General features: G+C 42.9%; 1 protein-coding gene across 1 annotated transcript in view; it reads left to right on the plus strand.

Annotated features, from left to right (window-relative positions):
- Window positions 1-5,627: 5,627 nt before the first annotated feature.
- LOC141094869 (peroxidasin homolog) overlaps window positions 5,628-16,135 on the plus strand; it is a 65,424-nt gene continuing 54,916 nt past the window's right edge. The window contains exons 1-5 of the mRNA XM_073580873.1: window positions 5,628-5,792; window positions 10,893-10,964; window positions 11,043-11,114; window positions 14,512-14,583; window positions 15,037-15,108. Coding sequence (XP_073436974.1) covers window positions 5,632-5,792; window positions 10,893-10,964; window positions 11,043-11,114; window positions 14,512-14,583; window positions 15,037-15,108 — 449 coding nt within the window. The 5' untranslated portion in view covers window positions 5,628-5,631. The remainder of the gene's footprint in view (window positions 5,793-10,892; window positions 10,965-11,042; window positions 11,115-14,511; window positions 14,584-15,036; window positions 15,109-16,135) is intronic.

Here is a 16,135-nt window from a genome sequence, read left to right on the forward strand (position 1 = left end):
GGATGGTCACCCAATATAATAAGGGTCCTTCTTCAGGTCTCCATCATTTTACTGTATCATGTAGATCAGCATATCTTTGGAAGAATCTGCAAAGGCTGATGTGCACAGAACCCGTGTGCTGTCAGGACCGGCAGAAGTATCCTGCGAGCCCGGTTTTCCAAGCAATCTGTCATCATAAAGTTAGGACTACAACAAGCCTTACTACAAAAAGTATAGGAGTAAACTTGGCATTTTAGGACAGTGTAATTTAAACCCAAAATTGATGAAAGCCAGATAAAGCGTAAAGCTGGGACTATATGGCTCATGTGATACTGATATCACAGCGACACATTGCATCATTGGGTGTAATCATTTTGGATGGTGTCGTGTTGCGACCGGTCACCTATTGCAGCCGAGTTGCAAAATGTTTCTTAATTTGTTCGCTGTCGTAATTCGCACCGTGCCATAGATTTCAATGCAAGTCACAGGCGAGATGCAACTTTTTCTGCGCCTTGGCTGTTTTGCTTATATTAAAATTAGATCTCTAAAATAATCCTGTTGCATAAATTATTTTGCCCGAACCTAAAAAAATAACAATCAGCATAACTTGCTCTTTGAAGTTGCTGCCTCTGCGGCTCCTTGTTGACAAGGCTGCAGTGGTGACAGCCCACCTGCAACATATACTGTAACTGTTGCATCAACTCGCTACCTTGGGCGCACGGGCCGAATCACATGGGCCGAGGTCCGTTATTTGCTGCCATGGTCAACTGTTCTGGGCATGAGTCAATGTGGACGAGTTCCCGAATCATCCTGTATGAGACTTTGTACTCGCTAGGCCGGTTTCACATTTGCGTTTAAGGCCGCAACAGGTTGCGTTTGGCGCTGGTCGGCGCACCGTCAAAAGGACGCAGGCGCCGCCAAAACGCATACTGCGCATTGCCTGCGTCCTCAGTGAGAAAGATAGGGGACGCATGACACATGCAGCGTCATACGCCCGGAGGCGGAGCTACCGGCGGAGGCGCGGCAGGGGGCGGGGCTTAGCGGCGGCCGTGCGCAGGCCGACGCTGCGGCCTTAAATGCAAATGTGAAACCGGCCTTATGAAAGTACAACTAAGCATTATTAAAGTCTTGCTTCTTAGATAACGTCTTGTCCTGGCAGCACAGTAATGGAGGAAAGAAGATGGCAGGGCAAGTGATAAAGAGTGTATTCTGTGTACATGGAAATACCGCAATAAAAACTCACCAGGTAAGTGCTGCTGTTGGTGCACAGACCTGCATTCCCTGAGAACACCTGTGCAACCTGAAGCCTCATTCTGTAATTCAGCTGCGATGGACAAACTGACCTTTTTTTCCTTTGTCAGCAGACCCCTCCTTTTTGGCATTCATCTTTGGGTTGTGGAGTGTATAAATTGGGGACATCAAAATATATAAAGACCCAGTGGCATGTAATAGTATCCAACAACAGTGTGTCCTATCATTGAAAAGCAGGAATACCAAATAATTGTCACAATGGACATAAAGTCATCATTGCCAAAAGTGCTTGTGCAGTATTTAAGTAGCTGAAAAAGTTGTTGCACCCTTGTGCATGGTGGATCAGATAGCGGCCAAACGGGGTCTATCTGATCCATCATGAGTAAGGGTGCAATAACTCTCCCTCCAGAGATTATTTTTAATGAAAAATGCTTTACCAATGTGAGACATATAATGATTGACAGTCTCCTGTCATAATCACACACAGTTCTGCAGTGAGATCAGCGCTAACAGTACAGCAGACGTGAACTTTTGTCTCCTTGCCAAAACATTTGCAGCTGCAACTGTTTTCTCATAGTGCCTTTTATCTCACAGGCAGCCAGTTTAAGGGGGGGAAGAGCAATACAGCAGAGCTGTCATCAAAGCGAGGACAACTGCAAATGTGCTTGTTGTATGTGTAACACACACGTAAATCCATTCAAATCTATGGGTTTGCGGACAGGCGAGGATTAATTAGATTTTTTTTTTATTTTAGGTTAATAAATGGGTAAAAGGGTCGAGGAGAGTTTTTTCCAATTAAAGGACTTTTCTGTTTTCAGAGAAGGACAAATCCGGTGATAGTGACACATAATCAAACACTACATATGCTGCTTACATCTGAGTCTTCTAGGGGACTTATCTCTGAATTATATAAAAGATTATTGCCTGCCCATCTGGAGACATATCCACTGACTGCTGCTAAGAATAAGTGGGAACGGGACGTTGGCCCCCTGACGGAGGACCAGTGGTCCGATATTCTAGAACAGGTCCCTAAAATGGCGGTTTCTGAGTGCCAGCGGCTTTCGCAAATATATCTCATTTACAGGGTATATAAAACACCCAGCTTATTATTTAAAATGGGACTTAGGCCCAATACACAATGTGTTAGGTGTGGGCAGGATGATGCCCACTTGATGCATGTTATGTGGGAGTGCGGGCACATTGGGGATTTCTGGAGGCAGACCCTGGGACTCATAGCCCAAGTATACCATATCACAATACGACCGTCACCTCGTCTATGTTTGTTGAATTTGTGGGAGGAGGGGGTTGACCCGGACTCTGCAGTGGCCCTGGGAATAGCACGCATCCTGTATCAGGCAAGAAAGATACTTGCATATCATTGGTTGGATCCTATGCCACCAACATTGTCAGAGCTTAAAAATAAACTAAATAATGTCATCAGATTGGAAAGGGGGGCTTATTTAAAAAGAAATGCATTAAGAAAGTTTTACAAAATTTGGCAGCCATGGATGGAGTCACCGGGTCTCCCCTCGGGCGCACTGGTACGGGATGCGATGTTGGACCAGTTGCTGTTGTGCTTGCGATGAGGGGATGCTTGGGGGGTGAAAATAAAGTCTAGTGCCCTTTGTGGCGAAGTAGATTTTGAGTGGCGCGGTGGGAGGGGGCTGGGGTGGATTGGACCTGATATGCGGGGGGGGCAAAATATGATGCGGAGTGGCGCGGCTGGCGGGGATGGTTTTCCCGCTGAAATGAGGCACTGATGTACAATTTTGATTTTTGTTTATTTGTGGAGCCATGTTGTTTATAGGCTCAATTTTATGCAAATATCTGTGTTTTGAGATTTCTTCTTTTTATTTATTCTTACACAGGAAGAGTTTTACCCTTTAAATAATATCTGCTCTCAATGTAATTTTTACTAGCTATATAAGATGTCATATTCTTTCTGTATTGATTCCTGAATGTTTAATAAAAAAGATCTGATTCAAAAAGGACTTTTCTGTTTTAGTGTCTGTTATTAAATTTTGACTAAGGGGTTAGTAAAGAAGTTGTCTGATAGATGCCTCTTACATTACTAACCCCTTGGCTTTTAATGTCAGTGGACATCAACCCCAAAACTGTTGCCCCACTTGCCAGTGCACTAGGGCAAGTGCGACAAGCCGAGGCTAAGCGCTAGAATTGGCGCATCTAATGGATGCGCCATTTCTGGGGCGGCTGAGGACTGATGTTCTTAGTCTGGGAGTGGACCAAATCCATGGCCCCTTTCCAGCCTATTAATATCATCCAGCGGCTGTCTGTTTAGCCTTTGCTGGCTAGTAAAATTAGGGGGGATCCCCCATGTCATATTTTTTTGGGGGTCCCCCTTTACCAACCAATAAAGACTAAGCAAACAGCTGTCAGCCATTAACGTTCACAGCCCATTTAATAACGGCTATTAGACCCTTCACAGAATATTAACACCAGCCCGCAGCTGTCAGCTTTCCCTCAGCTAGATAGAAAAATTAAGGGAGGCCGTTTATTACTTATTACATGTGATACGCAGATGGCAGGTGCTGACTCCAACTCTCAGCAATGTCGCTTGGTCACACTGATCGCAGGGAGACCAGATGACATTGATGAGCGCTTGATTTAGCACCCGGCACCTGAGAACAGTGCTAACTGTACTGCTTTTCCAAGACGCTGATATGTGTCACATTGATTGTTCACACGGATGCCACGCAAATATTATATAGGGACACACATAGGGTTTTTCCAATACCGATAATATCAGGTCATGTGAAAGAGGCCTTAGTTGTAATCATACACAGCTCTGCAGTGAGAGCAGACTGTCAATCATTACATGTCTTAGATCAGTGTCCACCCCATAGTCTGAAACAGCTCATTTACATATAAGAAAAACATGGATTTATTGGTTTCTCAGTAACTTTGCACTGGTAAGGGACAAGAACTCTGAAATGGCTACCTGCAAATGGTGGTCTTTTCTAAAGTCATGTGACAAGGAGGAGTTTATATCTGCAGTCATGTGGCTAGGCTCTTTAATAGTCAATATTGACTTCAAGGATTGCTACCTTTAAGGGAAGAGTCAGACGGCCGTATAACTCTGAAGATCGCAACGCTTCGACTGGCCGACGGCTCTCCTGGCCAGAGCTGCATATAAATTTACAAGCTGTCATGCTTGGGTCAGAATTGCCGATGGCCAGTCCCAGCATTGCTTTGTGATCTTTGTCCGAGTTATACGGCCGACTGAATTTTCCTAATAGGTGGTACTAGAAAGCCTGCTCTCTTCTGTTTTCGATGAGGCTAAATGTAGAAGGCACGGCACACGCACGTATGCAGGATTTGTTGCATCAGATTTTGACGCCAAAAGGTAAAAATGCAAGATTCCAATAAGTCAGTGTGAATAGCTTTATGTAAGTGTCTGTATTTGTCAAGGGGTCTGGTCTGAGCTCTATATTCATTTTTGTATTTGTTTAGGGTCTTTGGGGATCTGTACTTGTCTAGGGTGTTAGGGCAGGGTTCTAAATGAAAGGCTTTTCCCCATAAAATGTATTACCTATCTTTGGATGGTCTAATCGGTGGGACTCCTAACTGCTAGCATAAGGTCCTTGACTTTTCTGTGTGAAAAGAGAAGCAGTCCATGAATAAAATAGTGGTGATGTATGTGCCCTAGTGAGCCATTTACCCAAATCACATACATACCTGCAACTTGTGGCATTCGGTTCTGGTTGGGGCTTCAAAATGACCTGATCCCCCACTGATACAACTTGTCAAGTGCACTGGTTAAAACCGAATGTTGTAAATTAGTGCCGCTTTAACCTATTCTTAAATCCCGCACCATTGCCAACTAACAACTACAGCAAGACCACCGGCAGTCGTTTTCCTGAAGAAGCCATTTAGCTGGCGGTTTTGCTGTCATTCTTGCGACTGTTCTGTCCCAGCATCTTTTACTCTAAATTGGGAAGTAGAGAGCTCGGAAGACGCCCGAAAAAATGAGCCGGGCACCACTGAAGCGGTTAAAATAAGTAATAGGAGATGGACCATGTGCACAGCAATTTTGCTTTGAAGTTGCTGTGCACTAAGTTCATTTTATGGGGAGCTTTACAGCCGGAATTTGAGCGAAGTCCACCTGAAAAAGACGTCATGTGCATTTACCCTATCAGGCAGGATACCCCCTTCTTTTTATATCCAGGACGTCTGCTTGACAATCTTAGTAAATGACTTGACATCAGTCCAAGGGCAAATTAAAATATGACGCGCTCCATAGAACACAGAAGGAGGGAACATGTGTTGGGCAGAGGGGTGTGAGTGATATTAACAAGAAACACATGTTCTTTGCTCCCTCCTACTGCGGCTAGGAGGTTTTGGACTTTACATCTGCTCATCAGACGTTAGGACAGCAGAGTTATGAGCATGCAGTGGGGATTATATGGATTGCTTCTCCTGTTTTTACCACCCCAGCAGGGGGCAGCGTGTCCCAGCCAGTGTTTGTGCTTTCGGACCACTGTCAGGTGCATGCATCTGATGCTGGATTTCATCCCAGATGTCCCTGCCCAAACCACTGTACTGTGAGTCATCACTGTTAATAGTATTTCTGTTGTGTGTACAGGGATGTGTTCACATTGGCGATATGTTTTATGTTTATAACATCCCACGACGGACACCAAAACTAACCTATAAAGCTGTCTGTCAGTTAGCCCCCAAAAAAATCATGAAACGTGATGAAGTCCGCCACAAATCTCCCATCACATATGTGAACATAACCTGTGTGTGTATGTGTGTGTGTGTGTGTGTGTATATATATATATATATATATATATATATATAATAAGTATAACGTGTAGTAGGTTATATGTGCTATATACATAGGAGACAGTATTATTGTAGTTATATTCTTGTGTATTGGGGAAAGTATAGTAGATACATTCTTGTACATAGGGGCAGTGTTATAGTAGATACATTCTTGTACATAGGGGCAGTATTATAGTAGTTAAATTCTTGTACATAGGGGCAGTATTATAGTAGGTATATTCTTGTACATAGGGGCAGTATTATAGTAGTTATATTCTTGTACATAGGGGCAGTATTATAGTAGGTATATTCTTGTACATAGGGAGCAGTATTGTAGTAGTTATATTCTTGTACATAGGGGCAGTATTATAGTAGGTATATTCTTGCACATAGGGGCAGTATTATAGTAGTTATATTCTTGTACATAGGGGCAGTATTATAGTAGGTATATTCTTGTACATAGGGAGCAGTATTGTAGTAGTTATATTCTTGTACATAGGGGGCAGTATTATAGTAGTTATAGTCTTGTACATAGGGGGCAGTATTACAGTGGTTATATTCTTGTACATATGGAGCAGTATTATAGTGGTTATATTCTTGTACATAGGGGGCAGTATTATAGTAGTTATATTCTTGTACATAGGGGGCAGTATTATAGTAGTTATAGTCTTGTACATAGGGGGCAGTATTATAGTAGTTATATCCTTGTCCATAGGAGCAGTATTATAGTAGTTATGTTCTTGTACATATGGGCAATATTATAGTAGTTATATTCTTGTATATAGGGGCTGTATTATAGTAGTTATATTCTTGTACATAGGGGCAGTATTATAGTAGTTATATTCTTGTACATGGGGCAGTATTATAGTAGTTATATTCTTGTACATAGGGAGCAGTATTATAGTAGTTATATTCTTGTACATAGGGGCAGTATTATAGTAGTTATATTCTTGTACATAGGGGCAGTATTATAGTAGTTATATTCTTGTACATAGGGGCAGTATTATAGTATTTATATGCTCATACATGTGGGCAGTATTATGATAGTTATATTTTTGTACATAAAGGACAGTATTCCCTTATTTATTTTTTTGTACAAAGATTAATCTTAGTTGTGATTAATGATCAAATGTCTAATAGTTAAGGCCCATTAAAGGGAATCTGTCAGTAGGAGCAACTCTCTTAAGCCGTCTATATGGGTACATAGGTTATAGCAAGCTGAATATAATAACAAATATCATATCTGATGTATTTTTCAGAGAAAGCCATGTTTTTCTTAATATGCAAATTAGCTGTTAAGATCTCTGTGGGACGGACATAGATCTCCCCGAGAATCTGCCTCCTGAGAATATTTTAAATGAAAGGCTGTGTTACCGCTCCTGATCTACATGTCCCACACTTATAATGGCCCCTTTAATTTAAAGTAGCTCTGGAGGCAGATAATTGGGGAGATTATGTCCGGCTAATAGATCTTAACAGCTCATTTACATATTAAGAAAAATGTGGATTTCTCTGGAATAAGACGTCAGATCGCAGGTATCATTTTATTCAGCTTCCTATGACCTACATGCCTATATAGATGGCTTAGGCGGGTTGATCCTACTGACAGATTCCCTTTAATCAGTACAGATTGACTATATACATGTTGCTTCTCACTCATTTATTGACCTGTTTACAGAATCGTTCTGTCCCCATACTGTCCACAGCACATACGCCATTTTGATGGGATGATGTGCTGTCGAGAACGGTGATATTTTTCGGCATAAACAATCCAATCACCCGAAAAAGTGTTGGATGAGTGTTGACGTGTTTACTCGGACCAAAAATCCTAAAAATGTTTTCTTATGAATGATTATTTGTGGGATATTGGCTCGCCTAAATGGGCCTCTAGTTCTTGACACCAGTTTACATGTCTTGTATCCAGATTTCCAGTGCTGCTCTTAGACACCTGCATCCTGACTCCTCGCTCCAGATCTATAAAATGTAGAAACGTGCGCTACAGACTCTGAATTCCCAGGTTGTCTTTTCTCTATCCTATCCAGCGATCCTGATTGCATACAGACACCCACTTGGTTATTTTGTGTCCTGAGGCCAAGTATGTAAAAGAATGCATGACGTAAGCCGGCTGGAAATGTGCGTTTCGTCACTTGAAATTTTTGTTGTGCGCGAGCCAGCGTGATTTACGTATGTTCTCCAACAGTTTGACATGTGTAACCAGCTCTGCAATAGCAGCTGTACAACTGGAGGCAGGCTCTTTAAATGCTGTAGCACTAAAAGCCCCAGCATGCACTTTCAGTGGAATTTTTGTAAAGTGCTCTGTGTAAAAATGCAGGGGAAAACTCTCAAGAGTCAACGCAGGAGCATTAAGTATTTGTTTGATTTTTTTTCAGTCTGAAACGCGTTGGAAACTACAGTACATCATGCATGGATTTATTGTGAATGCCCAATTTATTGATATGGAAAAAAGTTTCTGAAATGTTTTAATCAAGAATCTGCTGGAAAATCTATTTGCATTTGCAACAAGACCCTGTCCATAATATGGCGAATTTAGGGCATAGGGAAGGCTTGCCCGGCTGGGACATCCCCATAAGGTGGCCATACATCTGATGGACTATAACTGTCGGCTGAGGTAGGAGATAGGTCTTAGGCCGCTGCTTATCACCCCTTATCCACAAGTGAAGCAGTAACATCAGACAGGTTGCGGTTAAAAAAATTTTTTTTTCCTATTTGCCAATCAATTAGTTCAAATAGCGATCCCGTTGTAGTCAAAATTGGGCAACGCAGATCAATGCAAAAGCACACATGACAAAAGCTGATCTGCTACATCTGATCTTCACCTTGATTGATGCACTTGCATTTTCTTACCTACACTATCAAAAACTAGAGGATCAAGGTCATCCTTGAATATAATGGAGGTGGTTAGGTCGCGGTGTTATCCTGGGCTATGCTTATGCTCGGTGTCCTACTGCACAATGCTGCTTTGTGGCCATACATGGTACTGCACTTGCTCCACTGGGAGTCTGGATATGTTTATTTTGGCAAACTATCCCCCACCAGCGATTATTCTGTTCTAGATCATTTCTTATCTTATGTTCTGAGCAATGTGTTTCTGTCCACCCCCTTAGGATCAGTTGGCTACAGCTGACAAATGTCTGTATTAAACAGCGTCCATGTTTCTGTGTGGACCCCCTGGTCCTTCTCTCAGGAATACAGGCACGGAATGCCGTTCCTTACGAGTGATGTCATGACTGGCTCCTAATTATGTCTGTACACAATGAGGTGCCCCTTGATGATCACAAATTCCTTCTCTTGGACGTGGTCCAGAATTAGCTGAATCATTTGTCAGATCACACAGAAACCTTGCTGGGATGCTGAGGTTCCATGCAAAAGTCTCTAGATGTTCTTAGTTTACGTTTTGACTGTACAATCATGGCAGATTACATAAAGTAAGGTTCAGGCTTGCAATCACAAAATATAATTTTGCAGAGTGCCTCGACACCCCCCCAAAGCACTTTCAGGCTAATTTGCATATGCCTTCAGTGGCGACATATCAGACTTCAACAGGACAGGTCTAATTTTTATTGTTTTATGACCTATACAGAAAGTAAAATGGTCCTGACAGGTTCGCTTTAATTAGTGGCATTTTATGTCTACAGCATTAAGAAATCATCAGTGGCAGCGTAGGAGTTGGCAAGGGCAGTAGTCGTGGCTGAGCGTAACTGGGTTTGTATGCCTTGGCCTCCTTCTACGTAAATAAGTTGACTCTCATTCTGCATGGCACAATCTGTACTCATGGTGCTGGTAGAGTCCACTCCTTCTTGATGCAGTCCTGTAGCCACAGATTTCTGTTGAATAAACATACAGTCCAGCGCAAATCTTAACTGAACAACTTTTATTGCTTCAGGACACAGCACATCCAGTTCTGACACGGCATTTCGTTCACAGTTTACGCAGCACATCCTTTTGTCATTCCCTTCTCTTTTCCCTGAGTCACTTAACAATTGAACAGGACGGCATGTCCCAGACGGCCCTTCAGAGTCCTCCACGTTCAGCGTCACCTCAGTAAAGCGCTCTCCTGCCCGTTTCGCCCCGGTCAGGAAAGATTCAGCCAAGGAGATGATCCGCCACATTGTGAGCGACCCTTCTGCACACTGCTGCTGTGACCTTTTCTGTGTTCTCTCTGCTTTCTTCCTTTTTGTGTTGCTGCTCTGTCTGTGGGAGCTGCTGCCGTTACGATCTTCTCCCCTGAACCCTGGATAGCTGGGCATGTACTTAAACGTTGCGGGGTATCTATTTCTTTCCAAGGGCACTTAAGCCCATCTGAGCCCTATGGGCGCTCAGCTACTTCTGCCCTAAATCAGGAAGATCCCTTCCTCTAACCTAAGTGACCCCTCCTACATTAACTATCTACACTATTACTAAGCCTAAATCCTACATTATACCCTCTATCTCCATCTAGTGGCCAATTACTTAAACTGCATTCTCCCTTTATAAAACACACATATGAACATTATATACACATTTTAGGGGGACCTACAATACTCATCTTAACGACATTACGAAACAACGTTGTCTACATATAATATATATATATATATATATATATATATATATATATATATATTTTACATTGGGACATGTTTAGGGGTTCAGGACAACTTCCCCAACCCTACTACAGCATTAAGGAGCTCCATCTTTCTAGAGTGTCTGCTCAGGGCTTTTCTGCTGGGGGTCTTCATGGGCGATGGGATGTACCCACCACACACTGTAATGTAGAACTCTATCTCTCATTATTAGTACGTCCAACAGCTCTGAAAGTGATTAGAGAAGCGGCCATTGCATATCTCTGTAACATGCTGTGCTTTCTGTCTCTACAGTGATCTGCGGTTCAACCGTATTAGAGAAATAAATTCCGACATTCTCCAGAAGATGACAAACCTCCAAACCTTGTAAGACCCTCCTGTGATCGCTGACTGACAGTCATCCAAATGGCGATCATCGTAAGAACTGATCCTCTGTCTTTGCAGATTACTGAACAACAATGAAATTAGGTGGATTTCACAGAGATCATTTAAAGCGCTGGGAGAACTAAAACATCTGTGAGTTTCACCTCCTGTATATACTGCACCCAGACGGCACTGGTCTTTATACTATATACTTGTTCCTGTTCCTAATTGCACTGGAGTCTATTCTACAGTAGGTATGGTACCCCTTTACATTTTTCACTCTTTGTTTCATTGTAGCCATTTGGTAAATTCAAAAAAGTTCATTTTTATTCTCATTAATGTACACTCTGCACCCCATCTCGACTGAAAAAAAAAAAAAACAAATGTAGAAATTTTTGCAAATTTATTAAAAAAAAGAAACACTGAAATATCACATGGTCATAAGTATTCAGACCCTTTGCTCAGTACTGAGTAGAAGCACCCTTTTGAGCTAGCACAGTCATGAGTCTTCTTGAGAATGATGCAACAACTTTTCCATACCTGGATTTGGGGATCCTCTGCCATTCTTCCTTGCAGATCCTCTCCAGTTCCGTCAGGTTGGATGGTGAACGTTGGTGGACAGCCATTTTCAGGTCTCTCCAGAGATGCTCAATTGGGGTTAGGTCAGGGCTCTGGCTGGGCCAATCAAAAATAGTCACAGAGTTGTTCTGAAACCACTCCTTTGTTATTTTAGCTGTGTGCTTAGGGTCTTTGCATTGTTGGAAAGTGAACCTTCGGCCAAGTCTGAGGTCCAGAGCACTCTGGAAGAGGTTTTCATTCAGGATATCTCTGTACTTGGCCACATTCATGTTTCCTTCAATGGCAACCAGTCATCCTGCCCCTGCAGCTGAAAAACACCCCATAGCATGATCCTGCCACCATCATGTTTCACTGTTGGGATTGTATTGGGCAGGTAATGATCAGTGCTTGGTTTTCTCCACACATACCGCTTAGAATTATCACCAAAAAAGTCTGTCTTCATCTCATCAGACCAGAGAATCTTATTTCTCATAGTCTCGGAGTCCTTCATGTGTCTTTTTTTAGCAAACTCTATGCAGGCTTTCATATGTTTTGCACTGAGGAGAGGCTTCCGTTGGGCCACTGTGCCATAGAGGCCCGACTGGTGGAGGGCTGCAGTGATAGTTGACTTTGTGGAACGTTCCCCATCTCCCTACTGGATCTGTGGAGCTCAGCCACAGTGATCTTGGGGTTCTTCTTTACCTCTCTCACCAAGGCTCTTCTCCCACAATTGCTCAGTTTGGCTGGACGGCCAGGTCTAGGAAGACTTCTGGTGGTCCCAAACATCTTCCATTTAAGGATTATGGAGGCCACTGTGCTCTTAGGAACCTTGAGTACTGCAGAAATTCTTTTGTAACCTTGGCCAGATGTGTGCCTTTCGACAATTCTGTCTCTGAGCTCCTTGGCCAGTTCCTTTGACCTCATGATTCTCATTTGGTCTGACATGCACTGTGAGCTGTGAGGTCTTACATAGACAGGTGTGTGAGTTTACAAATCAAGTCCTATCAGTTTAATTAAACACAGCTGACTCCAATGAAGGAGTAGAACCATCTCAAGGAAGATCACAAGGAAATGGGAAGCATGTGACTTAAACATGAGTGAGCAATGGTTCTGAACACTTATGACCATGTGATATTTCCGTTTTTCTTTTTAAATAAATTTGCAAAAAAATCTATATTTCTGTTTTTTCAGCCAAGATAGGGTGCAGAGTGTATATTAATGAGAAAAAAAATGAACTTTTTTAAATTTACCAAATGGATGCAATGAAACAAAGAGTGAAAAATTTAAAGGGGTTTGAATACTTTCTGTGCCCACTGTACGTACTGGTTCCTGACTGCATTAATGTCTATACTATATACTTGCTCCTGACTGCTCTAATCTGTATGCTATAGTTAAGTCCAGAAAAATTTGGACAGTATATAATCAACATGGGTTTAAAATGCAGACTCTCAGCCTTAATTTGAGGGTATTCACATCCTAATTGGAGTAATGGTTTAGGAATTACAGCTGCTTCTTTTAAAAGGGACCAAAGGTAATTGGACAATTATGTCAAAAGCTCTTTAATATTGTCTGCATGGGCTTATCCTTCATTATTCAATCATCAATTAAGCAGGTAAAAGGTCTAGAGCTTTTTACAGGTGTGGCATTTGCATTTGGAAGATGTTGCTGTGAACTCACAATAGGTGGTCAAGAGATCTTAATGGAAATGAAATTAATCAGACAGATAGCAGAAGTATTACGAGTGGCGATATTAATAGCTTGGAACATTCTGCAAATAAAGTGCACTGGTGAGATTGGAAACTGAACTAGGCCTGGAAGACAACAGTGGTGAATGATCGCAGAATCCTTTCCATGGTGAAGAAAATCCCCTCCACAACATCAACCCAAGTGAAGAACACTCTCCATAAAGTCAGTGTTTCAGTATCTAAGGCTAGTTTCACACTAGCGTTCTCGGGCGCAGGGCCGCCGCTTAGTTCTGCCCCCGGCCGCGCCCACTCCGGTCAGCTCCTCCTAGGATCGCATGATGCTGCATGCGATCAGCGTACTGTATATTTAGCGTTGGGTACGCTGACCGTGCGCTGGTATGATTTTGCTGGCGCTGCGCCCAGTGCACAAAAACGCGCTGTGTTGCATTTTTGTGCGCTGGGCGCAGCACCAGCAAAATCATACCAGCACATGACCAGCGCACGGTCAGCGTACCCAACGCTATATATACGGTACGCTGATCGCATGCAGCGTCATGCGATCCTAGGAAGAGCTGACCGGAGGTGGCGCAGCTAAGCGGTGGCCCTGCGCTGCGCCCGAGAACGCTAGTGTGAAACTAGCCTAAGTCTACCATAAAGAAAAGACTTTGAGAACAAATACAGAAGGTTCACCACAAGGTTCAAACCATTAATCAGCCTTAAAAATAGAAAGGCCAGATTAGAGTTTGCCAAAAAAAATTCTAAAAAAGCCAGTCCATTTCTGGCACAGCATTCTTTGAACAGATGAAACTAAGATCAACCTGTACTAGAATGATGGGAAGAAGAAAGTATGGAGAAGGCTTGCAACGGCACATGATCCAAAGCACACCACATTCTCTGCAAAATATGGTGAAGGCAGTGTGATGACATGGGCATGAATGGCTTCCAATGGTGCTGCTGGGTCATTAGTGTTTATTGATGATGTGACTGAAGACAGAAGCAGTCGGATGATTTGTGAAGTGTACAGGGCAATACTTTCTGCTCAGATTCAACCAAATGCAGCAAGGTTGATGCTTCACAGCATAGATGGACAATGACCTGGTAAAGCATCACAAAGGAGGAAACCCAGTGTGGTGACATCCATGGTTTCCAGACATCAGGCAGTCATTTCCTACAAAGGCTTTTATACAAACCTTTTATATGGACCTAACTGGATATAGTGTTTCCTGTCTGCACTGGTCTGTCTAGTATATACTGCCCCCTGTCGGAACTGGTCTCCATCATATGTTCTGCCCTTTCTCTCCTTGCAGATATCTGTATAAGAATGAGATCCGCAGTATTCAGAGGAACGCTTTTGACGGACTTGGATCGTTGGAGCAGCTGTGAGTTAACCTGTCCAAGCCAGTCCAAAATCCACCTCCGTTGAGTTTTGGCCGTTCACGTGAACAATGAGGGTTATTAATTAAGATGAGGATGGCTTATGCTTCTCTTCCAGCTGAAGCAAGATGTGTGCGCCTCCTAATTAATTAGGCTCACCCCTTGCTCTGTGTGTGCCAGATAATAAATCTGCCGACGTGGATTTGCACAATGATTTACACCAGCTTCTGGCATACATTTTTGGAAGTTTATTGAGTTATGTGTGATACTGCCTACTTTTGATACGCATGCCATGAGCATTGTAAAAAGTTTAAAAAAAAAAAAAAAAAGTGCAAACATGGCTTTCCCCATAATTTATGGCATAAGGGGAATTATAGATTTCTGCCATTGAATCACACTCGCCTTTTACTATTCTAAATGAACGTTATACATTTTTTGTTTACTTTTCCCCTCATCAGGTATCTTCACTTCAATAATTTGGAAACGCTTGATGCTGAGACTTTCGGAGATCTGCCTAAACTGGAGAGACTGTAAGTGAGATGGATGCTGTACAATAACAACCCATCACTGGGTCCCCAGGTTCTAGCTGAGTGATGTCCGGAAGAAGACAACGTTGTTTTTGCGGGATTTCCCTTGTGGCTAAGAGTTTACCTTCTTCTGACCTGTATGTGCAATCATACAATTAGATAGGACTGCAAAACCAAAGAAATGAGCAGCGATGCCATGAGGGAGGAGATCGCGCGATGCCATGAGGGAGGAGATCGCGCGATGCCATGAGGGAGGAGATCGCGCGATGCCATGAGGGAGGAGATCGCGCGATGCCATGAGGGAGGAGATCGCGCGATGCCAGAAATGGGGAGATCGGGCAGAAATGGAGGAGAGAGAGAGATTTTCATCCAGCAGCGACACTTGATTCAGGGTTAAAAGGGGAAAATGCGGATCTGGACAGAAAAAAAAGTTGCATGGTCCGTTCGGTGATCTCAGCGGACGCCACAATTTTGGCGGATCCGCACAAATACGGACGCAACGGATGATCATCAGTCAAAATCCGCCGATAATGAAAGTCAATGGGGAAAAAAATGGATCTGCAAATAAAAATGGCGGATCCGTTTTTTTGGCAAATCGGCGGATCTTGACTAATTGTGAAAAACTGAAGTGTGAAACAGGCCTAAGGATGATAAGGGTAGAGCAGGACACAGGTCCAACTGTTCAGCCACCTGCCCATGGGAAGCTATATAGATGAAATGCCTAGCTCAGAAAGAGGGGCCTCACTTGTGTGTACAAAGTACAAGAAGCTACAGCAAAACCAAAGAAATGAGCCGGATCATATGTTGGTATACCTGCAATGTGTAAGAACACGATCACACCGTGGTAATTTCGCCGACAAAATCCAACAAAAAAAATGAAATGAGCATATACCCTCTAGTCAGTAAATAGTAATAGTACATGTAAATAACACAGGGTACTTAGTTAACACTATTTTGATCAAAAAGCAATAAACGCCATCCCACCACAAGAAGGTGAACCCATCTGGGATGGTCCTATTCTGTCTCTAGT

This window comes from Dendrobates tinctorius, unplaced genomic scaffold (genome assembly GCF_039654945.1).
Source record: "Dendrobates tinctorius isolate UK_male_01 unplaced genomic scaffold, ASM3965494v1 ptg000065l, whole genome shotgun sequence".
Taxonomy (NCBI): domain Eukaryota; kingdom Metazoa; phylum Chordata; class Amphibia; order Anura; family Dendrobatidae; genus Dendrobates; species Dendrobates tinctorius.